The 20,914-nt window shown below is 49.1% G+C and overlaps 1 protein-coding gene across 1 annotated transcript in view; it reads left to right on the forward strand.

The window, feature by feature from the left end:
• The window catches only part of TTC21B (tetratricopeptide repeat domain 21B), a 557,120-nt gene that overhangs the window by 469,172 nt on the left and 67,034 nt on the right, over positions 1 to 20,914 (forward strand). Inside the window, exon 28 of the mRNA XM_078683845.1 lies at positions 12,443 to 12,510. Within this exon, the coding sequence (XP_078539971.1) occupies positions 12,443 to 12,510 (68 nt within the window). The remainder of the gene's footprint in view (positions 1 to 12,442; positions 12,511 to 20,914) is intronic.

The following is a 20,914-nucleotide window of genomic DNA, read 5'->3' on the forward strand; positions in this document are numbered from 1 at the left end:
TTCAGGGGCCCGATTCACAGAATGAACTTAAGACTAAATCCTAAACTTACTACTATTTGGTATTCACAGAATGAACTTACTACTATTTGGTATTCACAGAGTGAACTTACTACTTTCGGGCTTCACAGAATGAATTTACTACTTTCGGTATTCACAGAATAGATTTAAGACTACTAACTTTACATCCGCACTCGGGTTGGAAATTCCGGCCCGGAGGCGGAGCTTCCGGCCCGGAGGTGGAGATGTTAGCCATGGCTAAATCCCCACCTTCGAGCTGGAAGCTCCGCCTCTGAGCCGTAAGCTCCGCCCCCGGGTCGTAAGCTCCGCCTCCGGGCCGAAAACTCCGCCTCCGGGGCGGAATTTCCGGCCCGAGTGCGGACGTAAAGTTAGTAGTCTTAAATCTATTCTGTGAATACCGAAAGTAGTAAGTTAATTCTGTGAATCCCGAAAGTAGTAAGTTCACTCTGTGAATCCCAAAAGTAGTAAGTGCATTCTGTGAATACCAAATAGTAGTAAGTTTAGGATTTAGTCTTAAGTTAATTCTATGAATCGGGCCCCAGGAGTCCTAGATTTCTCCAATTAAGGCACTCTCTCGAGAATTTTCCAACAAAGAGGAAGGCCACAGTGAGTTCAATCTATTTAGAACCTAATTTAATCATCAAATGACTGGGTAGATGTTTTGTTTTTGAGACTATACTACACTTTTATTTCCAATGAACCCATATTGTTTTGTGGGGCAGAGATCAGGGTTGGGAGGGAGATCTGGGTCCCCTGGAGGAATGCTTTAATGGACTCACAAGCTAGCTATTTCAGGTGTAGGGGTCTAAACACAGTTGAACTACCTGCATAGAACTACTTTGCCCATAAATGACCTTGGAAGTTCGGCAGGGCAAAATCCCTGGCCTGCATTAGATGTCACAAAGAAGGATAGGAGACTTCTTCCACGTGGTCTAGAACAGCCCAACAATTCAGGAGGGCTGGTGCAGGACCACCCAGACATTATCCTCCGCATTAGGAAGGTCCATCAATCTCTGGTTTAAGTTATTTCTCCATTGGGTGATCTTGGGCGCTCACAAAGTAGCATACCCGTTGGACTTGGCCCTCTCTTCAGGCTCACTGCCAAATGGTTTGCCTTCACCCCTACTGTATTTTGAACCCGTTTTGGTTAGATTTCGGATTCTATGCATTTTACCACTGCTAAACAGTGCCTAAGTGCTTGTGTTCTGCTTGTGTTCTCTCCTTTAAACCTGGCTTAGACGCATTGCACATTTAATTTACTTGTAAGTCCCTAGTAAAGTGGAAGTGCATATACCCAGGCCTGTAAATTAAATATCTGAAAGAAACAGGTTAGTATTAGATTCCTTACCTTAGAATATCCCCAGGCGTCAGACTGGATCCGGAATTTTTTGCGTAGCAGTACCCTTGCGCGTCGGTAGGCGTCGTCTGCGGCTCCGCGTCCGTCGTCGGCATCGTGGGCGCCGTGATGACGTCGTCGGAGTACTTAGACGCCGCCTCCGCGTGCTGACGTCAGTTCTTCTTTTTTCCGCGCCAGCAGCGCAGTTCCAGAAAAAGTGGTACCTTAGTCATTTTTTGAGTAAACTTTTTTGATCCCTTTTGATCATTTTTTCGGTGCCGATAGGGATGCCAGGTTTTAAACCCTGTGAGGACTGCGACTGACTGATGTCGGTCACTGACCCTCACCGGCGGTGTCTCCACTGTCTCTGCGTCGACCACGACGACAAGACCTGCTCCGATTGCCGGGCCCTGACTTCGAAAGCTAGGCGGGAGCAGTCCCGCAAGCGACTCGAACTCTGGCAGTCGGCCCCGCGCCGCGAGAGGTCCCGGTCCGGACGGAGGTCGAGGGACCGGTCGCGGGATCGGAGCCATCATAGCTCCGGGAGTCGACATCACTCCTCAGGGTCGAAGTCTTCAGGTAAGCACGAAGAAGTCGAAGAGACGTCATCGTTCTTCCGACTCCCCCCGACGCTCGCGTGATGCGGCCGGGGGTTCGGGTGACACCGCCAACACGGCTCCGTCGGAGTCGCGGGCGTCGCGTCCGGCCCCATACCCTCCGGTCCCTGGGCCTCACGTGACGCCGGAGGAGATCGAGCGGTTCCTCATGGCCATGAGGTCTCTCACTCCTCCGGCGGGCTCCGCGGCGCCTTCGGGCCCAGCGGACCCGTCTGGGGGCCCTAGCGGGTCGGGGGCTTTGGCCCCGACGCCGTCGGGTGCTTCGGCCCCGGCGCCGCAGGCCCCCACTGGATCCGTTCCGGTTGACCTGACGACCTCATCGGCGCCGGTCCCTCAGGTGTCACCTCCGGCGCCGTCTGCGGGCGGCGCCGTCCCCGATGCCTCCCTCGATCCGGCGTCGGAGCGGCGCCGCTGGGCACCGCTTTCGACACCGTTTGGAGAGTTTTACTTCAATGAACCGGCCCCATCCTTTGACACCCCTGAATGTCAGGAGATGGGGGATGAGGAGAACTGGGAGGGGTCTGAGGACCCTCTGACACGGGAGTGTCAGTCCCAGAAGGACTGGACAGGTGGACCTGGCGATGCCAGTGGTCTGGATACCTCGCCAGACACTGGTTTTGTCTCACCTCCTACCGTGGCTACGGAGGAGGGGGCAACCTACAGTGTGGTGCTGACGCGGGCAGCCAAGGCCTTGGGCCTTGAGCTCCCCGTTGCGGCCATGAGGATTAAACTCCTCACTGAGGTCCTTAAACCGCAGTCAAGCTCGGCTGAGCCTCTGCTGCCGTTTAATGAGGCCTTGACCAACGTTCTTTTGGGCACTCGTGGCCAGACGCCACCGCCCGGACCCCGGCGACCCTTGTTTCCTGTCCACCCACCCCACCCCCAAGAGCCTGGTTATTCAGGCTTCGAATTCCTAGACCGCATTTCCGTCGGCTCCGCCTGACTGGGAATCCAAGAGGTATGAGCAATACGGCAAGAAGGTATTCTCCTCCCTGAGTCTGGGACTGCGGTCTTCCAACACCGCATGCCTCTTAGGCGTTACACCCACTCTCTGTGGGATACGGTCGCGGACGTGCTGCCAGAATGCCCGTTGGAGGTATGGGCTAAACTCGGCCAAGCCCTTGTGGAGGGCCGAGATGCGGCGCGTTATTGTAGCCGGTGTGGACTGGATACCACCAACTCACTGGGCAGAGCGATGGCAACGACGGTGGCGATTCGTCGCCACGCCTGGTTGAGGTCCGCCAACTTCTCGGCTGATGTCCAGAACACACTCATGGACATGCCGTTTGATGGCCGTCGCCTTTTTAGCGACAAGGCAGACCATGCGCTTGAGCGCTTTAAGGACTCCAGGGCTACGGCCAGGTCCTTGGGCCTCTCGGCCCCGCGGCAGCGGATGGGTGCCTTTCGCTCCTTTCGTGGCCAAGGAAGGGGCGCCCCCACACGTGCTGCCAGCCACGCACCGCAGAGTAATACTCAACGCGGTGGCGGCCGTTGAAACCGCCGTAGCGGCGGTCTGGGACAATGGCGAGGACAGTCCACACCTTCCCCCGCAGCATCCGCCTCAAAACCCTCCTAGTCCGTGCTTTCAGGCCCATGTGACGCCAATGGGGGCAGGGTTCGCCATCACCTCCTCCACTGGCGCACTGTCACATCGGACAGGTGGGTGCTGCAAATCGTCCGAAGGGGCTACTCCCTCCCCTTCGAGGCGACCCCTCCAGCCATGCCACTGCAGAACCACCGTGTATCGGGGATCATTTGAGACTTCTGCAGGAGGAAGTTATGGCCCTCTTGGCCAAGGGGGCCATCCAGCGCAGTCCTGGGCCAGAAGGAGGGTGTGGTTGCTACTCCCACTACTTTCTGGTACCCAAGAAGGGCAAAGGGGGCCTACGCCCTATCTTGGATCAACGGCTTCCTCCGGAAGGAGAAGTTCAAAATGCTGACACTGGCTCAGGTCTTAGCTGCCCTGGACCCAGGAGACTGGATGGTAGCGTTGGACTTGCAGGACGCTTATTTTCACATCCCCGTCCTGCCGGCCCACCGGCGCTACCTGCGGTTCATGGTTGGCCGCGAGCACTTTCAGTTTACCGTGCTCCCCTTCAGCCTTACCAGCGCCCCACGGGTGTTCATAAAGGTGATGGCGGTGGTCGCAGCTCATCTGCGCAGGTTAGGGGTTTCAGTCTTCCCCTACCTCGACGACTGGTTGTTGAAGGCAGGCTCGCCCCAGACAGTCGTCGGCCACCTCCAGACGACGGCGGACCTCCTGCACCTGCTGGGGTTCTCCATCAATGTGCCGAAGTCACACCTGTGCCCCTCTCAGAAGCTCCTCTTCATCGGAGCGGTTCTCGACACGGCGCAGTTTCGGGTTTATCCACCCGAACAGCGGGTTCGGGATATTCCGGCTCTGATTCCATTCTTTCAGCCTTTATCCCGGGTCTCGGTCAGGTTGACGCTGCGGCTTCTGGGGCTGACTGCCTCCTGCATCCTTCTGGTGCATCACGCCCGGTGGCGGATGCGGGCTCTGCAGTGGGACCTGAAGTTTCAGTGGTCCCAGCATCAGGGCAACCTATCCGACCATGTCCTGATTTTGGAGGGCACTGCGAGACAGCTGCAGTGGTGGCTCACGGACCGCGATTGGGTCAGCGGCAAATCCCTCTCCCTTCCCCAACCGGAGCGCGTAGTTGAGACGGACGTGTCCCTCCAGGGCTGGGGAGGCCACATGGGAGAGGCGGAGATCAGGGGCCTCTGGTCTCCGGCGGAGTCCCGGCTCCATATCAACCTTTTGGAGCTGCAGGCGATTCGTCTAGCACTGAAGGCCAACACCGCCGCCATGTGGTACTGCAACAAACAGGGCGGGTGGGGTCGTGGACCCTTTGCCAGGAGGCTTTGCGCCTCTGGCAGTGGCTGGAACATCAGGGCGTGACCCTGGTGGTTCAACACCTGGCAGGTTCTCTGAACGCCAGGACGGACGAGCTCAGCCGTCGGTGCATGATGGATCACGAATGGTGTCTGAACTCGGACGTGGCGCAAGGCCTATTTCAGCAGTGGGGAGAGCCTTGGTTGGATCTATTCGCCACCGAAGAGAACGCGCAATGTCATCAGTTCTGCGTGTTGGAATTTCCAAGGCGGCACTCGCTCGGAGACGCTTTTCTTCGCGAGTGGAGTTGCGGTCTGTTGTACGCCTTTCTGCCTATACCACTTCTGCCCAGAGTGCTGAAGAAGATCAAGTGCGACCGGGCCCAAGTCATCCTTGTGGCTCCGGACTGGGCACGAAGGTACTGGTATCCCGAGCTACTCAGTATGTCAGTCGATCCCCCGGTTCGTCTGCCTCTTCAGGAGGACCTTCTGTCGCAGCAGCAGGGGACGGTCCTCCACCCGAACCTGTCCAGTCTCCACCTCCATGCTTGGAGATTGAGCGGCGACAGTTGAGGCCATTTGACTTGCCTCCTGAAGTCTGTAATGTCATTCTGGCAGCCAGTCGTCCCTCCACAAAATCGGTATACGCCTGCAGGTGGAATAAGTTTGTGGCATGGTGCACAGCAAAGGCTGTGGATCTTCTTTCTGCCCCTCTTTCTGAGGTTCTTCTCTTCCTTCTTTCTGTTGCCCAGCAGGGCTCTGCTCTGGGCACTATCAAGGGCTACTTTTCTGCCCTTTCAGCCTTTCTAAGGCTGCCTGATCAACCTTCTTTGTTCAAGTCCCCTATTGTAACTCGTTTTCTAAAGGGCATCACACACATGTTCCCTCCTGTTCCGTTTGTGATGCCCCAGTGGGATTTGAACCTTGTTCTTACCTTTCTGATGTGCGCTCCCTTTGAGCCACTTCATAACTGTCCTCTCCGCCTTCTTACTCTGAAAACTGCTTTCCTGGTTGCCATCACCTCTGCCAGGAGAGTGAGTGAGCTCCTGGCTCTTTCATCTAAACCCCCTTTCCTTTCTGTCCATCCGGAGAAGGTTGTGCTGCGGACTAGGCCATCTTTCCTGCCCAAGGTTGTCACGGCCTTCCACATCGGGCAGTCTATCACCTTGCCCACCTTCTTTTCGCCACCGCATCCCTCTAAAGAGGAAGAGCGGCTCCACCGTCTGGACCCAAAACGTGCAATTTCATTCTATTTAGATCGTACACGCCAGTTCCGGGTGGATGACCAACTCTTTGTTGGTTACGTGGGCGCTAAGAAGGGACGGGCGGTGCACAAGAGGACCATCTCTCGGTGGGTCGTCTTGTGTATCAAGGCATGTTACTCCTTGGCTAAGAAGGAACCTCCTGTGGGGCTGTGGGCCCATTCCACTCGGGCCACGGCAGCTAGCACTGCCCTGGGCCGGGGAGTCCCCTTGCAGGACATATGTCAGGCAGCTACGTGGGCATCCCTGCACACGTTTGCAAGACACTACTGCCTGGACAGCCAAGTCCGGAGGGATGGCTTCTTTGGCCGTTCCGTCCTCCATGACTTTCTGGTCGTCCCAGGCCAAAGGGGTGGATCCGAGGATGAGGACCTCCGTCTTGTCCGAGTTCAGCTTCAGTCGGCTGTTCCTCATCCATTCAGCGACGGCCATCATTCCTTTCTGAAGGTTGGTTTTGGCGGTGTGAGGGTCCTTAGTGAGGGAGAGGATCAGCTGGGTGTCATCGGCGTAGAAGATGATGTTGAGGTCGTGCCGACGGGCGACGTGGGCTAGCGGCGCCATGTAGTTGCTAAACAGAGTTGGGCTGAGGGATGAGCCCTGGGGTACACCGCAAATGATCTCGGTGGCTTCGGAGCGGAAGGGGGTAAGGCGGAAGCTATGTCTTCTGCCGCAGAGAAAGGAGGTGGTCCAGTCCAGGGCCTTCTCTTGGATCCTGGCGTTGTGGAGGCGTGTTCGTAGTGTGTGGTGGCAGACCGCGTCGAAGGCGGCTGACAGGTCCATGCGTGCTTTACATGTTTGGTGGTTCCGAGGTTGGATGTGCAAGAATGAGTTTTTGTATTTCCATTGTTCCATTGTTCCATTGTTCTGTAGTTAATATCTCTGCCATGTTAAAAAATCAAACATTTATAGAAAGGATGTGTGTTTCATCCTGGAGCTCCTTCAGTAGTAATTTAACACAGCATGGGAAAGAAGTAATACCTATAATAGACCACTCATTTGCCCACCACAGTCCTTTGATGTATTTGTTTTCTATCTGAGAATCAAGACGCAGGCTGTCCGTAAACTATCATAGCGGCTCAGAGGAGTATCGTAATATTATGTTTGTAAGAAAAAGACCAGCAGACATGTTTAGCAATTCTTTAAACTGAACTTTTGTTAAATAATAGATAAATCAAGAGCAGAGTTTGTTTTAATTGGACAAGATTAGAGTGGCAATCAGTCTTTAGGGAGGATATTTGTAATTTTCTACACAGTTGAAAACATAATTTTATAGTGTATTGAAAACGTACGCCAAATTTGGGGCTAGATAGTCCTGCAATAACGGACTGAATGTGTTAATTTTATCTGTTAGAGATTTCTAGCCGCAGATTCCTTACCTTAGAATAATCACCAGGCGTCAGACTGGATGTGGAAGATTTTCAAGCAGTATCCCTGCGCACCAGTAGGTGGTATCGTTTGGCTCAGTGTGTCTTTTTCCCCACCGAAAGTGATGTGCGTGGTACCTTTATAGGCACCCCCTCAGCATGCATACATCAGTTATTTCTTTTCCACAGCAGATAGCACTGATCCAATCTGAGGAACCCCTCGTTACCTTTTTTTGGCTGGATTTTTCAATGTTTAGTTGACCTTTTTTGAGATTTTCCTGGTGTTCAGTATGTCACCCGAGGAACCGGTTAGTTTCAAATCATGTGGGGCCTGTCACATGCAAATGTCAGTGACAGATCCATACGTGGTGTGTTTGTGATGTTTCGAATGGGACCACAACTTCAAGGGAACAGTCCAGACCCTGGATTCAAGCTAGCCTGGCTGATGAAGGGTGTTACCCAGAAACTGGTCACAGGAGGCTTGTTTCCGGTTCAGGGAAGACCTAGCTTGGCAGTTCGGGCTGGACTGTTCCCATTAGGCACAGGCTCAAGACTGATTTGCATATAGCTGGGTCTGAACTGAGGTGGTGCAGTGAGTTAATGAATGATGGGGTGTCTGAAAAGTTTCAGTGCTCCATCCTTCATCTCCTTGTGTTTACCACAACTTCAAAACCTGCAAGAACTACTGAGGTAGTATCCCAAGGTGCTGAGGTAGCGATTTTTCAAGCTCCTTGATGCCGGACATCGGCCGACTCCATGACGCTCGATGTCCTGGGACCGTTAGGAAAGCCCTTCCTGACGCTCATCGCTACACTCCAAGTCATTGGGGAAGTCCAGTAAATCCCAGAGACACAAGAAATCCAAGAAGTGGAAGCGATCTTCAACTTTGCCGCATCCATCGAAGTTTTCCAATGAAACGCGGGAGTTCACTCCAGTACCCATGAGGCGGTAGAACCTGAACCCGGATCCGCTCTGCACTACCCTGATTTTTCTAGAGTGACCCCCTCCCAGCTGAAAGAGGTTTATGAGGCCATGCGTCTCAAATTTAGGTATCCCCTTTTGAGCTCCTTCAGGTCCTGTGAGCACAGGAGGGGCCCCTTCTGGAGCCGATGGGTTCGCCCTTAGTGCTGGTTAGGCCCCAAGGATCCCCTGCTAGATCCGGAGCTGAGCCATCTGCGAGATCGAGTCCTTCCTCAACGCTCGCCCCAGTACTGATGCCCCCGCCGCCATAGTTATTCCTGACTCTGACCAGGCCCAAGTCATTCTTGTGGCTCCAGATTTGGCACGGAGAGTCTGGTACCCTGAGCTGTTGAGCATGACCATCTGTTCGCCAGTCAAGCTGCCCCTTTGAGAGGATCTTCTGTCGCAGCAACAGGTGAGGGTTTTGCGACCGAACCTGGGCACCCTCATGCGTGGACACTATGATGTGACTGCTATCAGCTTTCTACCTTTTTCCCAAAGTCTGTAATATTATCTTGACATTCCAATAATCATATAGGTGAATGGACACTTGTAACTGCATAACCATTGGTTAAAATGGAACACCCTCATAAACGCTATGTTTTACGAATGCGGTGTATATCTATTTTCCGCCCAGCCGGGTCTCTAGAGCATTCGTCAGGACAAACAAACATAGAATCACTTACACAACTTGTGCAGTATTCATAAGTGTATTTCCACTAAAAACACTTAGGGCCAGATGTAGGTAATTCTATTTTACAGACTCATAAATACCGAATCATACCGATTCGGTATTTATGAATCGGTAAAATAGAAGCAGGGAGATGTAGGTACATCCAGATGTTTTTTTACCGAATCGGTAAAAATCGGTATTTACTGATTCGGTAAATACCGACCGGTAAATGCCCATTCATTCCTATGGGCTTTGAAGCCCATAGGAATGAATGGGCATTACCAAATCGGTATTTACCGAATCGGTAAATACCGAATGTCACAAGGGTGCAGGGGGGTGTCACTTTGACACCCTCTGGCACCCCCAAAAGAGGCTCGGGTGCCATGTGGCAGGCATACCTGCCCTAAGGGCAGGTATGCCTGTCATATGGCATAGGTGTGCATGCACACATGTGCATGCACACCGGAATCGGTATTTTACCATCAAATAGTATTTGATGGTAAAATACCGATTTTGTAGGGCCTTTGGGACTCTGAAGAGTCCCACCTACATATCAAATTTACCGAATCGGTAAAAATACCGATTCGGTAAATATCTGCCCCTACATCTCAAATTCCATTTACCGGTCGGTAACGGCCGAATTCGGCCGTTACCGACCGGTAAATGCCTACCTACATCTGGCCCTTAATCTTTAGCTCGCTCTCAATTCCTTCACGTATCACGAAGGATAAAGCGCAAGACGCCATTCTTACCCGCGTGTGGCGTAGGTTGCCGGACTAGTGCTGACTCTGCCCCCTGACGAATGCTCTAGAGACCCGGCTGGGCGTGAAGGAGCAGAAACATGTTGACAGAAGTTAAGTGGTATAACTGGACCCAGTAACTTGATCCATATACTATACCCACCATAATTTTTAACAACAGAGCCTAACCTTTTTATATTAAAGTTGATCCTGGATAGATTCTGTTTTTTAAGTTTTTCAATTTTCACTTTTTCTCCACCTCAATTTTTTTGGGGGTGCCCCTCATTCTCTGGACACTGCTACTAAACCAGAGGTTGCCTCTGGATGAGGCTGGCATATAGCACAAATTGACACCCAATGATAATGCCAACAACGCTAATGTGGGGCGGAAAATAGATATACACCGCATTCGTAAAACATAGCGTTTATGAGGGTGTTCCATTTTAACCAATGGTTATGCAGTTACAAGTGTCCATTCAACTATATGATTATTGGAATATTGAAATGGGGAACTGAATGGACAGAAATCCCTCCTCCCTACCAGTTGATTATTATATTATCTTGACAGCCAGGTGCCCCTCCACCAAGTCGGTGAACATCTGCCATTGGGACAAGTTTATGCCTTGGTGTGTTTCCCACACCATTGACCTACTCTCTGCACCTTTATCTGAAGTTTTAATGTTCACATTGTTTTTGGCCCATCAGGGCTCTGCTCAGGACACAGTTAAAGGGTTACCTTTATGCCATCTTGGCATTCTTGTGGTTGGCAGACCAGCCTTCTCTCTGTAAGTAACCTGTAGTGGCTAGGTTCTTAGAGGCCTGCAACATATGTTTCCTCCTGTTCTTTTATCATGCCTCATTGGGACCTCGACCTGGTTCTTCAAGCCTCTGCAAAATTGTTTTCTTTAGCTCTTGACTATCAAAAATGCTTTTCTGGTGGCCATAACATTGGCTAGGATGGTCAGCGAATTACAAGCGTTTCTGAGCACCCTCCTCACACCACCTTATATCTGGACAAGTCGGTTCTCTGGACATGTGCCTCCTTCCTTCTGAAAGGTTGTGACTCCTTTCCAGATAGACCAAACCATCACTCTGCCTACTTTCTTTGCTCTGCCTCTTCCTTCCAACGAGGAAGAGAGAGTCCACCATCTGGACCCAAACAGTGTTGTTCTACCTTGACCACATTCTGGGTTGACAATCAACTCTTTGCAGGCTATGTAGGAGCAAAAAGCAAAGGCTGTGTTGGCCAAGAAGCAGCCCCCTGAGAGCTTGCAAGCTCACTCCACCAGAGCAAAGGCTGCAACCACTGCATTAGCACTCTGCGTCCCAGTCTTGGACATCTGTCAGGCAGCAATGTGGACCTCACCACACACATTCACCAAACACTACTGCCTGGACAGTCAGGTCTGTCGTGATGGGCACTTCACCCGTTCGGTCCTGCAGGACTTTCTCATCTGATTAGATTCGGAGTTCCACCTCCAGGAAGGTATTGTTTGGGTGTCTATTCTGTGGTAAGGGAACTGCGGCTAGAAGGCTATATTAGATGAACAAGTTGCAGTACTTTCAGTAAGGCCTAATCTGGTAGAGACTCTAGCTGCAGATTCCTTACCAACCCCCCATCGTCCCGCTCTGCGGACTGATTATGATGTAGGAAACACCCTTTTCAGGGCCTTAGTTTGTCACACCAGTAGTCAATGCTCATCGTGCCCACACACTGCTGGCATGGAGAGTTGTGAAATTAACTGACGTCATTGTGCCGAGGTAACACCTATTTAGGTACCGCACATGTCACTTCCACTTCAGACAATGCTATGCAGAGCTGAATGGCACTAACTCCCGGCGCACAGGGCTACTTCTCAAAAATCTTCCGAATCCGGTCTGGCTCCTTGGTATTCGTCTTAGTGAAGGAATCTGCAGCTAGCTAGTCTTTAATTTACCAGATAGTGCGTTACCAATGGTAAATAACTTGTTCTTCAATTAAATTAAACTTTATTTTCAAGGAAATTGCTCAGAATTAAATCTGATTTTCAACAGTTGCTTTATACAGTTTTCCTCCTTGCTAAAATAATATTTTTGCACCAATGGTATTTCATAACATGTGATAGCACATATTACACCCAAGGAGGTAAAATAGCTTGATGAATTAAGGACTTACTGTTCAGATCTTTGTGTAAACCCCACTGAAAGACTTGAATTCCTGTAGGCCTGACTCAGCCTTACATCCCTCTAAGGGGATTAAATTTGTACCACATAACTGGATAATACGAACACATTATTTGCAGCACTACGAAATGACCAAATTGCTGTAAAAATGCACAGTGCCCCCCAAGTTATTAATAGTATTGGTATCTACCATTTCCATTTACCTGGACACTAATCAGGACTGCTTAATTTGCACATTTTGTACAATTTTTAAATTGTTTTGTGATTATTATACGTTTTTGGTTTTAAAATGATTTTGTATGATGTCTTTTTATGGTCTTATTTTGACGGAAATTAAAGTATATTGACTGTCTGCTTAATTGTCAGGTGATATTTTAAACAATCTTAATTGCATCCGATTTCCAATACTGCAGTTTCTATTTAATGACATGCATATTTCCCTTTGTCTTTTTACAGGGTACAAGCTGGCATTTAACTACTTGAAAGCAAAAAGATATGTTGATGCAATTGATATATGTCATAAGGTAAGGTATGGCTGCAATAAAGCCAATTGTAAACTGTGTGATTGTAGCAACATAAAACAGAATTCGTGTTGAAAAAGTGCTTAAATTATAGCGGTTGTTCTTACTCATTCTTTTTGGTTAAACACTGCATACCTATACTCCACATATCTTAACTTTCTGTAAATATTCTAAAATATGTCAATGTACAATAAACATTCACTTTTTGTACAGAAATTATATTGTTCTTTGTGTGATTGCATAAATGAAATTGGATAAATCTTCTATATAGTAGAAATGTCCCCCTAAATTATGTTAAACTCAGAAGCCCGAAATTTCTAAAGGCCAAAGTCTTTCATATCGTATTTGTTTAACAAATTATATGTTTTATTTGTAAACATATATTCTAACTGCACTATTTTGTAAAAGATTACACCGATTGATGAAAATAATTTTTAACAAACATTTGTCATTATGAAAGAAAACGGGCATCTTCACCTTACGAATGAAAAAAGTGATCATTTGAACCAATATTTTTTTATTTTGTATTGAACTAACAAGTAAGTTAGCTTTTCAATTGCTATCACAGTGAGTTAACTACACAAATAGCAACTCCAGCCTTTAGTAATGTACTAACCCACAAGATCAGAATCTCTCTGAAAATCTAGTTGCATTTTTAAAAATGGATGTATGTTGTATCTAGAATTCAGTGCTATGCATCTTCCCTTCTTCTCTGCCTTGCTGCTCAGCTAGAATGGATGTGTTATGGAATGCTGGTGCATGTCCCAGCTACTCGGGGGTGCCAAGGGACAAGAAGGGGGAAGGACACAAGTGGGTTTCCAAAAACAGCTATATCCCACTTCTGTTTAGAGCTATATAGAAGCATGTGTGAATTATCCCATTAGTACTGTCCCCCAAGGACATGTTACCAGGTTCTATCGTTCTTTTTTTTGTAACTTTTATATCTAATTGCAACATTCATCGTTGTAGACTAGAGCTGCTCAGGTGTATTGTCTTCTGTGGCGTATGACACTCGCTGCCCTTCAAATGGTAATGCCTTTTCTCAGCCACTGAGTCATCTCCGGTTATAAATTTCCTGTTTTAATGTGCCTGGAAGACTGGACCTTTGTCCCAAATATATATTTTTAACGTTATCTTGGACATAGTATGTCTTTCCATAGCTTACTTTACCTTGTGAACTGTCACACAAAAGGCAAAAAAGATTAAAAGTATTGTGCTCAATGCATGGAAAGGTTATGTTATGAAAGATTCCAAGAAAAGGCTGTGTATCTACAAGGCATTAGATGTTGCTATGTTGTATGAACGTGCAATGCAAAGGGTGTTTCGGTTTTGAACCATTTCTACCATTAACTGTTTCCACTTGCATCTGCTTGTAAAAGATCTGACTTGCTTTTCCTCCAAAGATGAATTGTTCCTCGCTGACAAGATGTGTGTTTTCCATCCCCCCACTTACCTAGTGATTGATATCTTTTGAAAGCTCATTACATCGAACCTAGGTGGCAGATGTGCTATAATCACTCTATGGGCTTGCAACCAGCCTCTTGCCTTTTTATTCATCCCTTTGATTGTCTTTCAAAAATGCTTGCTTGCTTGTGGTTAATCCTTCCTCTTTGTCTCTCCTTTTGTGTTTGGTTTCCTCCCACAGGGTATCTCCCAATTACTTACTGTTAACATTAGGCTTCTGTGTTTGTGTTCATTTCAGGGACTATATTTTTCTTTGATTCCTGCTCATGTCATGGTTTGCCTGTCTTTGGTGGTTCAGCTTTAGCCACCTAACCCCCCGTCCCATTCAAATATCAAAATGAAATGTCAAATGCTAGACACTGTTTCGAAATAGATTCTTTCATTTTCTCTGACTTCATGGTGCATGGATTTCCCCAAACCCCTCCCGCTTTAATGCTTGTTGCTTTTGCGAGACTCGGTCCCCGGGCCGTCACCAGCCCAACCCTGCAGCACAGTTAAGGCCAAGGCTTGGGCAACTACTATCACGTTTTCTCTAACGCTTGTTTATATAATGTGAACTCGAGCGACCCAAAGGTGTTGTAGCGCTTTACACGAGCTCTAGTTACATTACACAATGTCAGGTTCATTTCTGGGGGCATTTTTATAGAGCGTGAACTCAACTGACCCAAGGGTATTTAAGAGCTTTGCATTTGATTTACATTTAATTATTTCCCTTTACCTGATGAATGGGAGCAGCATTCGTCCCTCCCACCTCCTCCCATGTTGCTGCATGCCTGCCCCGCTGCCTCTTCCTCTTTTCATCCTCCTCTCAGAGCTCTAATTTCAAAGTAAATTCAAGGCAGCTCCCCAGAGACTCTGAGACATTCTTATTATATAATGTGCACTCGAGCAACCCGAAGGTGTTGGAGCGCATTACATGAGTGCTAGTTACATTACACAATGAATTTTTGGGGTTATTTTTATCGAGCGCAAACTTGACTAACCCGAAGATATTGGAGTGCTTCACAAATCGCCAGTTAAATTATACAAAGTCAGGTTAATTCTTTTGTCTTTAGGTGTGCGGAGATTAAGTGATGCTGTCCCTAACAAATGGGAGCATTTTGCTACTGGTGCTATGTTCATTGCTCCTATACCCAGGATTCTGGAACACAGGGTGGGGCCGAGGACTTGCTAGCAAACGGATGGTGTGAGCAATGTTTTGAATGGAAAATTGTGAAAAGGGGTCCTGGTGAATAGAGGCCTCTGGGGCAGGAGGGATGTGACGTCTCCGCCATTCGAAAGTACTGCACTGCATTTTTTCATGGGCTGTACAGTACCCAAGTAATGCAGTCGCACATAGAATGTTACAGTACTGTGACTGGCATTGAGGGACTTGTCTTTCTGTCTGTGCGTTAAAAAGCCTTGGAATGTGTCCATAAATGTTCCCTTAGACAAGTATGTATTCCTGAATCACACTGTGATGGTAATTGTATTGCTGTTCAATCCCTGGCGGCACAGGAAAATGTGCTGTATGGCTAAGCACTTATAAGGTCCCAAATGCAACAACGATTGGCTATGCCTATGGTTGTATGAAAAGATGGAGGTGGGACTGGCATAACTTGGTTCTTGAGGACTTCAAGGAAAAGCTGATGCAAGCTTTGATTAATACTGTCAATTACAGTTGTTTTGCATCAAATGAAAATAAAGGCATACATAATATGCAAGGCCTTGACTTACTGCAATAGCACAAATTCGTCCTGTGTTTTCAAACCAAAGTAAACCAAAAAGTGATGGATGGAATGCTTGAATTAATCTCCGCCGCTGGTAATTGCTTAGGCTGCATCCTAGTCCATAGTTATTTTGCACACTATGCTACCACATTCTTGGCCCATCCAGGTCCTCCATGAACCACAATACAATCAACCCAGTTTTGCCCCAATTAGGACTCATGAGCCAGCTGTAACTAGTTTCCAGTGACCAGTGTGCATAGGACCCATGTCTGGGCAGACCCGTCCAACCGAGGGCGACACACTAAAGTGTACCAAAAAGTGACGGATGCAATGCTTAAATGAATCTGTCCCTGGTGATTAGTTGGGTCGCATCCCAGTCTATTATTATTTTGCACACCATGCCACAATAGTGTGGACCCAGCCATATGCAAATCAGTCTTAAACCTGCTCCAATAGCAATAGCCCAGCCAAAAATGCCAGGCCAGACTGTTCCTATTGGTACAGGGTCAAGACTGATTTGCATATGGCTTGGTCCAAACTAGAGGTGGCATGGTATGCAAAATAACAATAGACGGGGATGTAGCCCAGAGTAATTCCAATTCACTGAGATATTCCAAACATTACATCGGTCCCTTTTTTATTTACTTCAGAGTGACGCTCTGAGTGGGACGAATATGCCCAGACGTGTGTCCCATACGCACTGTGCAACTTGAACGATGCTATACCTGACTGATGAGCCCTAATAAGAGCAAATCCGGCAATGAGCTGCTTTTTTCCCGGGGAAGAACAGTTCAGGCTGGATTGTCCCCATTGAAGCAGGGCCCAGACTGATTTGCATATAGCTGAGTCCAAACTAAGGTGGCATGGTGTACAAATTAATGGCAGCCTGAGTAATTACCATTGACTGAGATTAATTCAAGCATTTCATCCCTTACTTCTTAATATACTTCAATGTGGTTTTAAACTGGTAAACTATGGATGTTAAGTAAGGGTGGGTGTAACTTTCAATCCGTGGAATTCCACTGAGTTACCTAAAAACTCTGAGATTCCACAGAGTTTCGCAAGCGGCAGAATTTCGATACGGGGCACTGCTCGCGCTTCTAGGGCCAAGAGCTAGCCCTGCATTGTAAAATCAGTACGAACTGCACCACGCCACCCGCCACAGGGTGCTGCTCCTTCCTGCCACTCAAGTAGATTTTCTACTCAGGCGGTATCTTCCTCAGCGTGAGCGGCATCTTTCTCAGCGTGAGCGGCATCTTTCTCAGCGTGAGCGGCATCTTTCTCAGCGTGAGTGGCATCTTCCTCAGCGTGAGTGGCATCTTCCTCAGCGTGAGTGGCATCTTCCTCAGCGTGAGCGGCATCTTCCTCAACGCGAGCGGCATCTTCCTCAGCGTGAGTGGCATCTTCCTCAGCGCAAGCGGCTTCTTCCTCAGCGCGAGCGGCATCTTCCTCAGCGCGAGCGGCATCTTCCTCAGCGCGAGCGGCAGCTTTCACAGCGCGAGCGGCTACTTTCTCAGCATGAGCGGCAGCTTTCTCAGCATGAGGCACTTTCTCAGTGTGAGGGGCACTTTCTCAACATGAGTGGTAGCGACGGCCCACGTCGAGAAATCGCATACTCGCTCTCAATTTTCTTACTCGCTAACCTAACGTTGACGAGCATCACACGAGAACAGCTCCGCAATGGGGCGGTTGGCAGAGTTTTTCCGGAACTTTGCGCTCCAGTAGGAAAAACTCCGCAAACTCCTCAGACGGAGCAAAGTTTACCACCCATCCTAGTGTTAAGCACTCATTGCAGTGAACTGTGTGAAACCTTCACATCGTGCATTCTGATCCTGGCAAGACTGAGCCATTCACCATCCTTCTCTATTGATAAAATGAGTCCCATTAACTCATATAACATAGACAAGTTTTATTATGCTTAAAGAAAAACATTTTAGACTTTATTGATGATTTCATGTACAGTAAAATGAGGGGGGATATGGTGCCAGTTGACTTTGCGTGATGTCGTCCGTGTCATGTTCGTTTTCCGTGTGATGTCCTTGTCGTCAATATAACCACCACTCTGGCATGCTGACGTCTGTTCTTTTCATTCCACGCCAGCCAGCACAGATCTGTCAAAGAGAGATAGCCCCTGTCATGGGTCTCTGTTGCCTGGAGCGTGACCATGACAGTGTTGTCCCAACTGCGTGGCCATGTCGCTGAAGGCTTTGAGCGAGTGGACCCTAAAGCTGATCGCAGCCTGGCGTATGGTGCTTCGGAGGTCTTCTTGTCGATCTCATTCCCACTCCCAGTCGGGAGGAAGGTCCGAGCACCGCTCTGGAGGGTCAAAGTCCTCTTCCTCATAGATATCGCAGTCAGGTAAGAGGCACCATAAGAAGCACAAGGGTGGTTTTACTTCACCTCGTCCGTCGCATGATGAGATGGAGGAACCTCGGCGTTTGGGGACCACCTCCGGGCAGCGGGTGCCTGTGTTTGCTCTGCATTTTCCTCCCTTTCCGGGGCCAGGAGCAACTCCCACCCAGCTAAAATAATTCTATGACACTATGTGCACCATATTTGGGAGGCCTGATCCTGCCACCGTGCCCTTGGGCCCTGCAGGTTCAAAGGAAAGAGACCCTGTGGGGTTCCGCTCCTCCGGCTCTGGCCATGGCCTACTACTGGACCCAAGTCCGGACCGACGCCGGTCGTACCTCTGCGACCTTCCCTGGCACCGAGTCCGACACCAAGGTCCTCGGTGTTGCTGGCACCCACCAGTGGCCCCTCCCCAACCATCATTCTAGACGACACGGAGCCAGTCAGGCGAACACCGGTGCATAGAACGGCTCCATGCCGGTCAACCTGCTCTATTCTGAAGGGTTAGGAATGGATGATGAGGATTGAAAGGGGCAGCAGGATCCCTTGGAAATCCCGCAAACTCAAGTTCTGGACTGGCATGAGGAACTGGATGATGCCAGCTGCCTAGACACCTCCCAAGTTGTGGCATGCTGTCTCCCCCCTAACCTGGTTGCGGAGGAGGGGGCATCATTTTTCAAAGGTGGTGCGTAGGGCTGCTTATGTCTTGGACCCACAGCTTCCTACGATGGCAGTCAAAACTAATGTCTTAACAGAGGCCTTGCTGCCTGGTGTCTCTGCCTCAGATCCCTTAGCAGACATTATTCTGGGTACCTGGTCCAAACCCAGTACAGGGGCTCCTGTGAACAGAACGATTGCCCGCTGCTATAACCCTGCACCTGGCGACCCAGCCTTCCTCACCGCCCACCCCACCCCACAAAGCTTGGTGGTCCATGCTTCCACTCCCCGTGGCGTGTTCCCTACCACACAGGGAATTCAAAAGGCTGGAAAGCTTTGGGAAGAAATTTCTCTTCCGCCAGCCTAGCATTTCAGTCCATGAACACTGTGTGCCTTTTCGGCTGTTATTCCCATTCGATATGGGATACGGTTGCGCAGGTGCTGCCCAGAGTCTTGAGGAGGACCAGATTCTGCTCTCCCATGCTATTTCAGACAGGGGTGATGCAGAGAAGTTCACCATCTGCTGTGGTTTGGACACAAGAGACTCGCTAGGCAGAGCGATTTCCTCGACAGTGGCAATACGTCGCCAGGCCTGGCTGAGGACATCTGGATTTTCTGGTGATGTCCAGTCTGATTTTATAGACATGCTCTTTGATGGCTCGCGTCTCTTCAGAGACAAAGCAGATGCAGCGCTTAAGCGTTTTAAGGACTCTCAGGCTACGGCCAAGTCCTGAGGCCTCACCACAACATCCAGGCCTGTATCTGCTATTCACTCCTTTCGTGGCTACAGAAGGTACTTCTAACCGTGCCAGCCCTACTCCAGCCAGCAAAGCCTTCCTAGTCCGATCCCCCCGGATTATACCCATCCAGTTAGTGGCAGAATCATTCATCATCTCTATCACTGGCGGGAGATCACCTTGGACACGTGGGAGTTGCAAATAGTCCTAAGGGGCTTCCCTTCTCTTCGAGACTATCTCCATCATTGCCTCCAACTCGTGACCGGCTGACTGAGGATCACCTCGCCCTACTCTGCGAGAAAGTCAAAACTCTCTTAGAAAAAAGGAAGCTATAGAGAGGGTACATGGGCCAAAAATAGACTGCTATTTTCTGGTTCCAAAGAAGGGCTTAAGCTTTGGTCCTGTCCTCAACTCCAGGGCCCTCAATTACTTCCTCAAAAAGGAGATGATCAAGATGCTCACCCTTGCTCAAGTCCTGTCTACCCGGGAGACTGGATGGTAGCATTGGAGTTCCAGGACGCCTACTTTAATATCCTCGTCCTGAATGCCCACCATCGCTATCTGCGTTTTAGTGTGGGACACAAGCACTTTCAGTTTGCCTTGCTCAGCTTCGGCCACACCAGTGCCCCTCGGTGTTCACAAAGGTGATGGCGGTGGGCGCAGCCCATCTGCGAAGATCAGGGATTCCAGTCTTGCCCTATCTTGGCGACTGTTTGTTGAAGACGGGCTTGTCCCAAGCAGTCGTCTACCACCTCCATAGATAGGCAAACTTCCTGAACTTACTGAGGTTCACTATCAACGTGCCAAAGTCACACCTGACTCCCTCTCAAAAACTTCCTTTTATCGGAGCAATTCTGGACAGGTTGCAGTTTTGGGCTTATCCTCCAGAGCGGGGGTCTAGGATATTCAGGCTATGATGCTGATGTTTCAGCCTCTATCCTGGATTTCAGTGAGAAGGACTCTGAAGCTGGATGCTAGTTGGCACATGCGGGCTCTGCTGTGGAACCTGAAGTTCCAGCGGGTGCTGCTTCGGGGAAATGGTGGGAACCGACCTGGTTCAGATATCGGAGGGCACTGCGAAAGGTCTGCGGTGGTGGCTAACAAACCGCGATTGGATTAGAGGCAGACCCCTCTCACTTTCCCACCCAGATCTCAAAGTAGGGAAGGATGCGCCTCTTCTGGGGAATGTATGACATTACAATACATACATTTACAATACATACATCTTTTACATAGCATGCCATTACATCGCATTTTCAGAAACTACCTTTACAACACATTCCGTTACATCGCATTATACCTTTACAACTCAAACCATTACAATGCATACCATTACATTGCATTTAAGGTAAGTGTTGGATAGTATAGGGGTAATTATTACTATTCTAACTCCAGTGAGGCAAAAATAGGGTAAGTGACGGATAGTGTAAGGGTACTATGCGTTGTAATGGTATGCGATGTAATGACTTGCGATGTAATGCCTGCATT

Source organism: Lissotriton helveticus, chromosome 3_1, assembly GCF_964261635.1.
Source record: "Lissotriton helveticus chromosome 3_1, aLisHel1.1, whole genome shotgun sequence".
In the NCBI taxonomy this organism is placed as follows: Eukaryota; Metazoa; Chordata; class Amphibia; order Caudata; family Salamandridae; genus Lissotriton; species Lissotriton helveticus.